Source organism: Myxocyprinus asiaticus, chromosome 17 (genome assembly GCF_019703515.2).
Source record: "Myxocyprinus asiaticus isolate MX2 ecotype Aquarium Trade chromosome 17, UBuf_Myxa_2, whole genome shotgun sequence".
Taxonomy (NCBI): domain Eukaryota; kingdom Metazoa; phylum Chordata; class Actinopteri; order Cypriniformes; family Catostomidae; genus Myxocyprinus; species Myxocyprinus asiaticus.
The window spans coordinates 31220406-31234805 of record NC_059360.1 but is presented as its reverse complement, the minus strand read 5'-3'; the positions used below and the strand labels follow the sequence as shown (position 1 = coordinate 31234805).

The 14400-nt window shown below is 36.6% G+C and overlaps 1 protein-coding gene across 4 annotated transcripts in view; it reads right to left on the bottom strand.

Annotated features, from left to right (window-relative positions):
• The window catches only part of LOC127454817 (E3 ubiquitin-protein ligase pellino homolog 1), a 72971-nt gene that overhangs the window by 19394 nt on the left and 39177 nt on the right, over nt 1-14400 (bottom strand). For all 4 annotated transcript variants that reach the window (XM_051722261.1, XM_051722263.1, XM_051722260.1 and 1 more), the window contains exon 2: nt 8604-8802. In XM_051722261.1, coding sequence (XP_051578221.1) covers nt 8604-8683 — 80 coding nt within the window. In that variant the 5' untranslated portion in view covers nt 8684-8802. The remainder of the gene's footprint in view (nt 1-8603; nt 8803-14400) is intronic.

Genomic DNA, 14400 nt, shown 5'->3' with positions numbered 1-14400 from the left:
CGATCTCGATATCGATGCTTAAATCTGCATATCGATTGATCTTTCACTCTATGTGGCAACACGAATGCAAGTAAATCACTCGCATGTGCAACCATATCTCACACTATGCGACTAAAAATGTCTATGATTAGCCACTGGCTAGTAAATGTTCAGATTTTACTCACCAGTGATTGAATAGTATAGTGGAGAAGACGTTATTAGCACAGAGGTCCTTTCACTGCGTGTTGAGAGTTAAAGTTTGGATTAACGCGTTCTGTGTGTCCAAAGACGAGATCCACGGATCCATTTGTCATTCAATAAATAATACCCTTTCTTAAAAACAACAAAAAAATAAATATTTAATTCTAATTAATTCATGGATGCGCTTAAGTAACCACGAACGTCTTATCTTGTTAAATGCACTCACTGGCTGATGCCGCAAGTCTTAAAGAGACAGCACCGATTAAGCACGTGTTATCAATATAAATAATTGTAAATAGTATAAATTATGCAAGTAAACAATACAAATGTAACAAAAATATATATGCAACAAATGAAATTGCAAGACATTAAATTATGGAATAAATGGAATTTGAACATTATTTAAAAGCTTAAATGTGATTAATTTGATGAAAAACTAAAGGGTTGATTAGAAGCTTCCCTTATAATAAATAATAGTAGCAGAGAGAGAATTTCTTTTATATGTAAGCAAAATGGACATTGTAACAGAAATTTACCCATATGAAACGATATCGAATCGAGATCAGAATCGAAAGCTTGTGAATTGTCTCGAATCAGGAAATCTGTATCAGTACCCAGCCCTAGTAAGCAGTGCTTGGACATGGTGTTACCAAGGTACTGTGGCATGTCCTGTTGAAGAGGTTATGATAGTGAATGGGTAACCATTGAGAGCAAGTTTAATTTATTAATTTCTGTTCCAATGGCGTGCTGTATAAGCAGAGGGAACGTTGTGGGCTATTGTGAGACAACTGCACCCTTCATTCACATGTGCGCACCATGTACTGTCAATACAAACACACTGAACACTATGAACGCTACACCTGCAGTTTCTTGTGGTTTCCTTTCGGGAGGATCTGGTGCTTCCAACCACACTATGGGGCCGTTCACAAAAAACACGTTTGCACATCTCCCTGCGCTGTTTTTAATAGTTTTTCTCTGTAAACCTGCCAGACGGACATCTTTGTTGTTTTTTGACATATATGATCTTGCTGTTTTTTCCAGATCTCACATATGAGCACCACGTTTATTAAACAGTGCGTCGAGTTAAAAGAACAAACTTAAAAACGTGTCTCGAGACACCTGTTCTCCGTTTCATTTGTTGTGCTGCAAGCTTTTTTTAATGCAAGAACGCATTATATCTGAATGGTCTCTGAGTTCTCTCTCAGTCACCCACCCAGTTTCTCAGTCTGTAATGCGTCCTTCACATGTACAAGATTTAAACGACATCACAACATTATTGCTTGTGTGTCTGTTTGGTGTCGTGATGAGTGGGTCTTGGCTGTTAATACACAGTTATGGACATTACGTTTTTTATTGATTTAACATGAGCTCGCAGAGGACATACAATTTTCTTTTAATTTTTTTTTAATTTTTGTTTAAATATATATATATATATATATATATATATATATATATATATATATATATATATATTTTTTTTTTTTTTTTTTTTTTTAAATCGGTTGACTTCATTGGCTGCATTCCCAACATATTTTGGCAAACCCACATTAATCACAATGTACTATCTGAATGTTTGTGCTTGTTTCTTTTGAGGCAGGCCTCCCCAAATCTATGCTCCAACCTTGAAATATGATTCAGTCTTCCATGAAGTTTAGAAAAGTGCAATAAATACAACTGGGGTTTTCCCCCAAGGATATATGTTCAGCTTGGGTAAGTCTCACAAAGCTGTTCGTCACTTACATTGAGACTTTCCACAATGATTTCAAGGATGAATTTATAGGGAAGTACAGAAATGAGGCATGACAAAGTTGAAGAACAGTGAGTCACCTTGCAGAGGGTATTTCATGGAGACATGCATAAAGATTCCTGCGTAAAGACCACAGGAATCTGGTTGGGTATTTTCTGCACTGTGACTTTTCCAAGTTCATCTATGACTCTGTTCCTTCAGAATAAACTCTGGGAACAAAGGATTAAGGGAGGGAACACCCCTTCAAAGGTGGAGATGAAGGAAATCTTTCATTGTCAGCTGTTACTGGGAGGAGAGCGTAAAAAGCATAGGGATACGTGGAAGTGAATAGAGATAAATAAAATGGAAAAAGGTGGAGGAAAATGACTTGCCATGAGTTACTTTATCATCAGGTGACTGACCCCAGAAGTTAGCAATATATGACAAAACTAGGGGTGGGTAAATATACAGATTTTCCGATACATCACGATCTTCATTTGAATGATCTTGATATCTATTCTTAAAGCCTAAGATCGATTCAAGTAAAGTACATGCACAATTTGCGGCACTTGATACGCTTTAAACGTATTTGTGTGCTGCAGTTGAAGCCTGGTTATCACCAAGTGTGGCCCGAGACATTACAGAAGCTTGCGCAAGTGATGCACTCTGCTCTATTCTAGTGTAATTCTGGAGCATGTGCTTCAACCGGGATTCCCTCACTAACAGCGCTCCAGAGATGGGATAGTGCAGAGTTGATCACTTGATATCGGGATGGCTTCCCTTGATGATCACAATGCTTACACGGCACAGACTTCTAAACTTAAGACCCATTTAAATTCTGTAAATTTCTAGTTTAAAGCACTAACAAGGAAGTCAAACCTCTCAAACAGCTGGACAGCCCTGACATTTTATTCAGCACTGACGAGGAAAAAAGAAAATACTCTGCACGTGCCAAAATAAAGGTTTTTTTAAATTACACATTATCACCCTTGCTTACATTTCTCACAATTTTAAAGTAGTGACAGTAACTATAATATTTTGACAGAAATGTTATAGTTTTAAATAATTTATTACACATTTTTACTATGTCCCAACTCAGTAAAGCACTCTACAGTCAGAATATAATAACTAGTCCTATAGAAATAAGGTGCTGACTTGTATATGCGTATGTGTATGGATATGTACATATGTGTGTGTATAAAAGTGGGTGTGTATATGTAGACAATATATGTACATGTGTATATGTGTGTGTGTGTGTGTATACACACACACACACACACACACAGTTGTGCTCAAAATTTGCATACCCTGGCAGAAATTGCGAAATTTTGGCATTGATTTTGAAAATATGACTGATCATGCAAACAAACTGTCTTTTATTTAAGGATAGTGATCATATGAAGCCATTTATTATCACATAGTTGGCTCCTTTTTAAATCATAATGATAACAGAAATCACCCAAATTTTTAAACAACCACACCGTCTTTTTCCAGAACAGCCTGTATTTCTCCTAATGTTACCTGTGGGTTTTTCTTTGTATCCCAAACAATTCTTCTGGCAGTTGTGGCTGAAATCTTTCTTGGTCTACATGACCGTGGCTTGGTATCAAGAGATCCCCGAATTTTCCACTTCTTAATAAGTGATTGAACAGTACTGACTGGCATTTTCAAGGCTTTGGATATCTTTTTATATCCTATTGCATCTTTATAAAGTTCCATTACCTTGTTATGCAGGTCTTTTGACAGTTCTTTTCTGCTCCCCATGGTTCAGTATCTAGCCTGCTCAGTGCATCCACGTGAGAGCTAACAAACTCATTGACTATTTATACACAGACACTAATTGCAATTTAAAAGCCACAGGTGTGGGAAATTAACCTTTAATTGCCATTTAAACCTGTGTGTATCACCTTGTGTGTCTGTAACAAGGCCAAACATTCAAGGGTATGTAAACTTTTGATCAGGGCCATTTGGGTGATTTCTGTTATCATTATGATTTAAAAAGGAGCCAAACAACTATGTGATAATAAATGGCTTCATATGATCACTATTCTTAAATAAAAGACAGTTTTTTTGCATGATCAGTCATATTTTCAAAATCAATGCCAAAATTTCACAATTTCTGCCAGGGTATGCAAACTTTTGAGCACAACTGTGTATATGTGTATATGTGTATATATATATATATATATATATATATATATATATATATATATATATATATATATATGTGTGTGTGTGTGTGTGTGTGTGTGTGTGTGTGTGTGTGTGTGTGTGTGTGTATGTTTTATGTAACATATTAGATACACTACATTATAGTATTAGTGTTAAAATGTGATATTATGCACATTACTTCAGTGATGATGAACATGCTTTATTAATACTTCTGTCTTTTTTTTTATCCTCAGAGAATGGGTTGTGTTTTTAAATTACTCATAACTTGTTTATCCGGCTTTTATCTTGTTTCTTATACTGAAAAAGTTCAATAAACAGATTCAAATCAAAAAAAAGAAATACGGTGCTAATTACATTTTGTTTGAAATCACATAGTATCTTAAAGTAAAAATTCAGTGTTGAATTAAAATGGTTCTAAGATGCTTACATTATGCAAATAATACAAATTATGTGTATAAACAATATACATGTTACAATATACAGTTTAAGTCAGAAGTTTGCATACACTTGGGTTGAAGTCATTTTTTTTAACCACTCCACAGATTTAATATTAGCAAACTATAGTTTTGGCAATTCGTTTAGGACATCTACTTTGTGCATGACACGAGTAATTTTTCCAACAATTGTTTACAGACAGATTGTTTCACTTTTAATTGACTAAATCACAATTCCAGTGGGTCAGAAGTTTACATACACTCAGTTAACTGTGCCTTTAAGCAGCTTTGAAAATTCCAGAAAATGATGTCATGCCTTTAGACAATTAGCCAATTAGCTTCTGATAGGAGGTATACTGAATTGGAGGTGTACCTGTGGATGTATTTTAAGGCCTAGCTTCAAACTCAGTGACTCTTTGCTTGACATCATGGGAAAATCAAAAGAAATCAGCTAAGACCTCAGAAAAAAATTGTGGACCTCCACAAGTCTGGTTCATCCTTGGGAGCAATTTCCAAACGCCTGAAGGTACCACGTTCATCTGTACAAACAATAGTATGCAAGTATAAACACTATGGGACCACGCAGCCATCATATTGCTCAGGAAGAAGATGCATTCTGTCTCCCAGAGATGAACGTAGTTTGGTGTGAAAAGTGCAAATCAATCCTACAATAACAGCAAAGGACCTTGTGAAGATGCTGGAGGAAACAGGTAGACAAGTATCTATATCCACAGTAAAACATGTCCTATATCGTCATAACCTGAAAGACTGCTCAGCAAGGAAGAAGCCACTGCTCCAAAACTGCCATAAAAAAGCCAGACTACAGTTTGCACATGGGGACAAAGATCTTACTTTTTGGAGAAAATTCCTCTCATCTAATGAAACAAAAATTGAACTCTTTGGCCATAATGACCATTGTTATGTTTGGAGGAAAAAGGGTGAAGCTTGCAAGCCGAAGAACACCATCCCAACAGTGAAGCATGGGGGTGACAGCATCATATCGTGGGGGTGCTTTGCTGCAGGAGAGACTGGTGCACTTCACAAAATAGATGGCATCATGAAGAAGGAAAATTATGTGGATATATTGAAGTAAAATCTCAAGACATTAGCTAGGAAGTTAAAGCTCGGTCAAAAATAGGTCTTCCAAATGGACAATGACCCCAAGCATACCTCCAAAGTTGTGGCAAAATGGCTTAAGGACAACAAAGTCAAGGTACTGGAGTGGCCATCACAAAGCCCTGACCTTAATCCGACAGAAAATTTGTGGGCAGAATTGAAAAAAACATGTGCGAGCAAGGAGGCCAACAAACCTAACTCAGTTACACCAGTTCTGTCTGGAGGAATGGGCCAAAATTCCAGCAACTTACTGTGGAAGGCTACCCAAAACATTTGACCCAAGTTAAACAATTTAAAGGCAATGCTACCAAATACTAACAAAGTTTAAGTAAACTTCTGACCCACTGGGAATGTGATGAAAGAAATAAAAGCTGAAATAAATAATTCTCTCTACTATTATTCTGATATTTCACATTCTTAAAATAAAGTAGTGATCCTAACTGACCTAAGACAGGGAATGTTTTCTAAGATTAAATGTCAGGATTTGTGAAAAACTAGTTTAAATGTATTTGGCTAAGGTGTATGTAAACTTCTTTCTTCAACTGTGTATATATATATATATATGCAATATATGTATATCTGCAATTTATCCTATACAGTTTCTAATATTAAATCTGTGGAGTGGTTAAAAAATTAGTTTTAATGACTTCAACCTAAGTGTATGTAAACATCTGACTTCAACTGTATTATATTAAGATATCATTATTATTGATGGAATACATGGAGTTTGTGCATTTTTAAAAAGCTAAGTTGTGACCAAAATGATGAAAATCTAATGATGAAATAAAATTAATAACTTTATAATGTACCAAATTACGGCATTAGCTGAGAGAGAATTAATATGTCAGCAAAATAGACTTTATAAATTAAATATACACATATGAATCGATATCATATGGAAAGCTTGTGAATCGGAATCGAAATATCTGAATCATTACCCAGCCCCAGATGCAAATATGTTAGAAACAAAGAATGCCAACTTGTATCCGATGAACACTTTTTTTTAAATCGATGCATCGCATCGTTAACTTTTATGCCGATGCACCGATGCAAATCGGTGAATCTTACCATCCCTAGTGTGTATGTGTTGTGTAGTCAGATGTAGGTCATAAGCTCAAGAGGTTCTCTGGCATAGTTGTAAGCACAGTATTCAAAATAAAATATAAATAAACAGCACAGATATGTAACACAAATAACATTCAATAAAATTAGTCTTTGTGTCTACACCAATGAAAAACAGAGCTAAACATCTACACCACATAGCCATAAAGCTCTTGTAGCACTGCTGAGTAAGTGGAATTAGTAACACAACACTGAGATCATCTGTAACCCAACACATGATGTAATGGAGGTGAGCACTACACACTTCAGACAGAATGAAAATTTAATCCAATCCATGACCCCTGAGAACATCTAATCAAAGAAGTTAATACAAAAAAAAAGTTATTTTAGATGCCAGCCAGTCATGTGATGATAGCATGAGAGATATTGGTATAGAAAAGGCTAGGAGCCAGAAAATCACATAGCACAGGCTGTTGTGCAAACCAAAGTCAATGAAGTGCATTATGTGCTATTTGTGCGATGGGGGATAGAGAGTCAGGGGTCTGACCTGGTGCCGGCTAATTTTCCAACACCATGTTAAAACCCCATTGTGTTTTCCAACTAAGGGCTCCATTGTTCCCAATGCACATGCATCACTCAATGTACACCAGATTCCATGTGTTCTGTTTTATTTTATCTGAATTCTGAGTTTTAATGTTTGATTACATTTTATAATTAAAAAAGTAATCAAATTAATTCATAGAATTTTAATCAAATGAAAACAGAACAATTACTTTTCAACAAACCATTGTATTTTATTTATTTTTTTATTAAATGAAGAGCATCTATACTGTTCCTCACAGTGCAATCCAAAACCTAAAATTAAGAGTTTTTTGTTTATTATTATTATTAATTATATTTTGATGTTTTGTCAAATACAGTGCTGCACAGAGGAGCATCAAAGTATTAATGATAGTGATGAAACTCTTGCTTAAGATATTGCTTAAATATAATGTAATTATTATTTATATATTTTTATTATTATCATCATTACTACTACTACTTCATTGAATATTACATTTTACTATGCAGAAGTAATATATTTCTGTCGCATTGTTTCAATTTCACGTGTCTAGCTAAATGGAGCTTTTATTCTGTCGGAAAACCGTATGTTTTTGAGGGCTTCACTTCTCACCTCCAGAAAAGCAGTTCGCTATATGGGCTAGTGCGCTTATTAAACAGCAAAAAGCTATGATTTCATTGTAAAAATATATAGTCTGCATGTACTATGCGCTTCACAGTGAAGTGATCTGCTCTTTGTCATTAATACACACAAACACACGCACACACACACAGAGTGCACGTTATGTTAATGATGCAGTTAGTGTATAAGCAGAAGCTTCTCACATTTCACTTACTGTTAAATCACACAGCTCATGTAGGCTATTTGTTTAATTAATCTCAGCCTTTTATGGTTTAATCTCACTAGGACATTTCACAATTTTATTTTGATTGTGCATTTATACATCAATTTTATCCCAAATATGTCAAATTCCATGACATTCTACGTTTTATAGTTAATTCTGTTTTTATAACTGGATTCCATTATTCCCTAAGCATTATCAGCATTTTGATTAATGTCCTATAAACTTTAATGGAAAAAAAAAAAACACTCTTTTTTGCATTTTGATTACTGCTCTAGCCTTTGTACTATTCTAGTTTACTCTTCAAACTTGGCATTGCAATACTGCAAGTATTGTTGGTTCTTGTATTATTAATTTCTTGTAATGCTACTCATTCAAGGCACTTTGGACTTGACGGAGTTCTTCAATGTGTCTGCTAAATGATTAAATGAAGATGTAGAAACTATTATCACTGGCATAACAGATGTTGTTTCCAGCCGATCCAAGGTCAAAGTTCAAAAGCATTCTTACCCGAGCACAATGAGTTCTCCATATTTGACTGGCACTTTGGTTGAGGATGTGCAGATGTTTTCCTGGTCGGGGGAAAACATGGATGCTGTGTGTGTGGGGGAGGGTGTCCTTTCCACTCCCAATGTGAACGCAACACAACCACACAAGCTCAGCTCTCAGCTCTGTCTCTTCTTCATCACCATCCTCATCATCACTGCAACTATACGAAACCAAGAAAGAGAAAACGACAGAATCTATTACTAAAACCTGTTAATACTTCCTTTTCCTCATAGGTAGAAAACTGTAAACGGCTATTTTCTAGCAAGCACTTTTTAGCTAGAGTTCCGTTGATGGTGGTGGTAAAACACAACATGCATTTGAAATGTATTTGAACTAAACTGGAAGATGGTGAATGCTTCCGCATAGTTAAAAAAAAATAAATAAATAAATAAAAATAAAAAAAAACCCTTGGTATTCCATGAGGCAAATTGCAAGTTTCATCACAACACTATTCTCTTAGGTTTTATCTATCACAAATGGATCTAAAAAATGCCCAGTGTGTGTAAAATATTCAAAACATTTTCAAGACAATTAGAAAATAATAGAATAGAATATATTCTGATATATTTTGATGTTTTATTTGTCATAAATCAAAGAGATGATGCAATAAAAATACACAGATGAGCCAAAACATTATGACCACTCACAGGTGAAGCAAATAACATTGATCATCTCCTAACAAGGCCACATGTCAAGGTCTGGGTAAATTAGATAGTAAGCTAAAAATCAGTTCTCGTAGTCAACACAAGTCATGTCATTTTTATTTGTATAACGCTTTTCACAACACAATCAACAATCATTTCAAAGCAGTTTCAAAGCAGAAACAGATTATGAAAACTTTAATATCTATATTGTCATAATATCATAATTGTATTTAGAACCCCAGTGAGCAAGCCAAAGGCGACTGTGGCAAGGAACACAAAATTCCACAAGATGTTGGTTAATGGAGAAAAATAACCTTGGGAGAAACCAGGCTCAATGTGGGAGCCTGTTCCCCTCTGGCTAACATCATGAATATAATTCCAGTATTAGTTATTTATGTGGTTAAAATGAGTAAACCAAAAATTTTGTAAGAACTGTGAGATTAATGACTAATGTCTTTGAAGTTCAGCCTGGATTGACTGCAGAAGTTTACATAGATGCACTGTCCTTTGTTAGTTGGCCGATGAAGGCTTTTGTTGGCAAATAATTGAAAGTCTTTGTATTCCATTTTAAGAGTGTCCATTTTTTTTTCTCTCCCCTTTTTCTCCCCAATTTGGAATGCCCAATTCCCAATGCACTCTAAGTCCTCGTGGTGGCGTAGTGACTCGCCTCAATCCGGGTGGCGGAGGACGAATCCCAGTTGCCTCCACGTCTGAGACCGTCAACCCGCGCATTTTATCACATGGCTTGTTGAGCGCGTTACCGCGGAGACATAGAGACATGCACAACTCACCACGCGCCCCACCGAGAGCGAACCACATTATAGCGACCACAAGGAGGTTACCCCATGTGACTCTACCCTCCCTAGCAACCGGGCAAATTTGGTTGCTTAGGAGACCTGGCTGGAGTCACTCAGCACACCATGGAATTCGAACTTGCGAACTCCAGGGGTGGTACTCAGCGTCTTTACTCGCTGAGCTACCCAGGCCCCTCAAGAGTGTTCATCATTAGACCAAGGTGATGCAGGCAGAGATCAGTGAGGTGCATCACAGTTCAACCAGCAGGTCATTTCAGAGAGGTCTATCCAAAGTCCAAGATTCAGGCAGTGGCATATTAAGAATCCCATGTCTTATGGTCAGAGTTGGCATCAGTTCATCCCCTAAAGTCCATCGTAATAGACTGAAGTAATGTCTGGCTGGCACCGGCTGCGTTTAGTCGTCATCACTCAGAGACACATAGCAATGGAGTCCGACACCAAGCAGGAACGGAGGTGGATCTGGCCGGCTCTGGTAACCTCGGGATATGAATCCCAAGGCTGAGACAGGGAAACAAACAGAATAATATTAACGTAGATGCCATTTAATTTTTTGCAGAGTCATAGAGCATGATAAATGTTTCTGGTTCCAGCAGACCTAACTAAAGCAGCCTAATTTTGAGTTGATGGATAAATTAGGTGTGTGCCTGGCTAAATAGATGAGTCTTTAGTCTAGACTTAAACTGAGTGAGTGTGTCTGCATCCCAAACAGTGTTAGGGAGGCTATTCAATAGTTTAGGAGCCAAAAGGATAATTATCTAATTATCTACCTCCTTTTGTGGATTTTGATATTCTAGGAACTATTAACAGGCCAGAATTTTGCGATAATAATGCACATGATGGAATATAGCGTGGTAGAAGGTTACTTAAGTACTGCAGAGCTAGACCATTTGAAGCTTTGTACACAGTTAACAAAATTAACAGGTAGCCAATGTAACGATGATAAAATGGGGCAAATATGATCATATTTCTTGGTTCTAGTCAGCAATCGGGCTGCTGCATTTTGAACCAATTGAAGTTTATTTATTGAACTTGCATTATATCCTCCCAGTAATGCATTACAATAATCTAGTCTTGAGGTCATGAACGCATGAATTCGTTTTTCGGCATCAACAACAGAGAGCATGTGTCGTAACTTGGCAATATTTCTGAGGTGGAAGAATGCTGTTCAACAAACACTGGAAATTGGAAGTTCTTTGCTGTTGAAGATGATGTAACAGTACATCCATCAAGAATCATATTATATTTTAGCGGCTTATTTTTTATTTTTTTTTTTTTTTATTTTTTTTTTTTTTTTAGAGTTTTTGGTCCAATAATTAGTACTTCTGTTTTGTCGGAATTGAGTAGAAGGAAATTTATGGCCATACAATCATTGATTTCATTGATACACACTGCTAATTTGGAGAATTGTGAAATTCTTCAGGTTTCTAAGAAATATAAAGTTGGGTATCGTCGGATTAATATTGGAAACTTATTCCACGATTCCTGATAATATCTCCCAGGGGAAGCATATATAAGGAGAAAAGCAGAGGCCCTAAAATTGATCCCTGTGGCACTCCATACTTTAATTTTGTTTGATTTGACAATTCCTCGTTTACACAGACAAAGTGGTAACGGTCTGCTAAACTGGACCTAAACCAATGCAAGTCCACAAATGTCAAATAATTTTCAAGCCTATTCAAGATAATGTCATGATCTATGATGTCGAAGGCAGCACTAAGATCTAAAATCACTAGAAGAGAAATGCTGCCACGATCAGATGATAAGAGCAAGTCATTTGTAACTCCGATAAGTGCAGTGTCTGTACTGTGATGGGGCCTAAATCCTGACTGAAATTGTTCATATATACTATTTCTCTATAGAAATGAACATAATTGGGAGGACACTACCTTTTGTAGTAGTTTTGACATAAAAGGGAAATTTGAAATTGGCCTATGATTAGCTAATTTTCCAGGATCAAGCTGTGGCTTCTTAATAAGTGGTTTGATAACTGCCATTTTAAAGTTTCTTGGGACATGTCCTAAGGATAACGAGGAGTTAATAATATTAAAAATAGGTTCTGAGATTACAGGGAATGTCTCTTTTAAGAGCTTAGTTGTTATTGGATCTAACATATATGTTGTGGCTTTTGATGTTTCAATAAGTTTTGTTTAGCTTTTCATGACCTATGACAGCAAAGGATTGAAGTTGCTCGTGAGGAAAATTATGAGATACTGTTTTCTGTAGTACTGTGACAGACGATTGCATAATTCCAATTTTATTTCTGATTATTTAAATTTCATCAGTATAGAAATTCATGAAGTCATTACTATTGTGCTGCAACAATATCTGGTCCAGTTGAGGCTTTATTCCTAACCAGTTTAGCCACAGTACTGAATAAGCACCTAGGACTGTTGTGGTTATTTTTTTTGAGTTTGATAAAATACGCTGACCTGGCAGCTTTTAGTGCCTGTCTGTAGCTACAGACACTATGCACCGCAAAATACCTCTAATTTTGTATTCTTCCACTTGCGCTCCATTTTCCAAGCTGCTCTCTTGAAAACATGGGTGTGGTCATTTTACCATGGTGCGGGGCTTTTTTCTATAATTGTCTTTAATCGAAGGGGGGCAACACTATCATGAGTGCTAGAGAAGACTGTATTTATATTTTTTTATATTACTTCAAGTTCTTCTAGACTTTTTGGCTTACTGAGTATATGAGATAAATCTGGAAGATTATTAGTGAAGCTATCTTTAGTGGTCAAAAGAATAGTTCTACTGAATGATAGCGTGGTGTAGATTGAGTAACATTAGTTGATCGCAGCATACAAAAGACGAGGTAATGATCTGAGATGTCATCACTCTGCAGCAGAATTTCTATAGTATCAATATCAACTCCATATGACAGAATTCAATATTGCGTATAATTATGGCATTGAGTTGGTCCTGTCACATTTTGTCTGACTCCATGAGAGTTTAGAATATCGATAAATGCTAATCCCAATGTGTAATTTTCATTATCTATGTGAATGTTGAAGTCACCAACAATTAAAACTCTATCCACAGTAACTACTAGATGTGATAGAACATTTGCAAATTCACCAAGGAAATCAGAATACAGCCTGGGTGATCTATATACTGTAGCCAGTGCAAAAGACGACAGAGATTTTATACTTGTATCTGACGGTGTCATATTAAGCATTATTAGTTCAAAAGACTTCAACTTATATCTTGTCCCCTGAGTAACACCAAAAACTTCACTGTAAATTACAGCAACACCTCCTCCTCTACCCTTCAGGTGAGGCTCATGTTTATAACTATAAACTGAGGGAGTAGATTCATTTAAACTAATATATTCATCCGGTTTAAGCCAGGTTTTGGTCAAACAGAGTGCATTCAAACTATGATCTGTAATAATTCCATTTACAATTAGTGCTATGGTTGAAAGAGATCTAATGTTTAGTAGCCCTACCTTTATGTGATGTTTATCTTCTATTTTTACCCCCACCCCAAGTTTAAATTTTTTCTAAATGATTTAGGGAGGGGTTTGTGCTTGGTAGTTCGGGGAACAGAGCTTGTCTCTATGTGATATCTAAGTGATACAGTCTCTATGTGTTGTTGTTTATGTGACCTGTGTAACGTCTCAAGGCAGCAAGCAGATGTTTGGATTAGCCAGTTTGTCTGCTTCCTGACCTGGGCCCCAGTTAGTCAAATACTATCACTATTAAGACTATGAGCCAAATTACTAGAGAGGAGAGCGGCACCCTCCCTGGAGGGATGGTGTCCGTCTCTCTTTAGCACAGGGGTGTCAAACTCGGTTCCTGGAGGGCCACAGTCCAGCAGAGTTTAGCTCCAACCCTAATTAAACACACCTGAAGCAGCTAATCAAGGTCTTCAGGAGTGCTTGAAGATTACAAGGAGGCATTTTGGAGCAGGGCTGGAACTAAACTCTGCAGGGCTGCAGCCCTCCAGGAACTGAGTTTGACACCCCTGATTTAGCAGGTCAGGTCTACCCCAAATACTCTTCCAATTGTCTATAAATCATATGCTATTCTCCAGACACCACTCAGACATCCAGCCATTCAGTGACACTAATCTACTATAAACCTCATCACCTCAATGAGCAGGGAGGGGGCCAGAGCATATTACAGTGTCTGACATAGTTTTTGCAAGTTCACACACCTCTTTTACATTATCTTTAGTGATCTCTGACTGGTGAAGCTGGACATCGTTAGTGCCGACATAACATGAATTTAGAAAATCTACATTTAGCATTAGCCAGCACTTGTAAATTTGATCTGATGTCAGACGCTCTGGCATCGG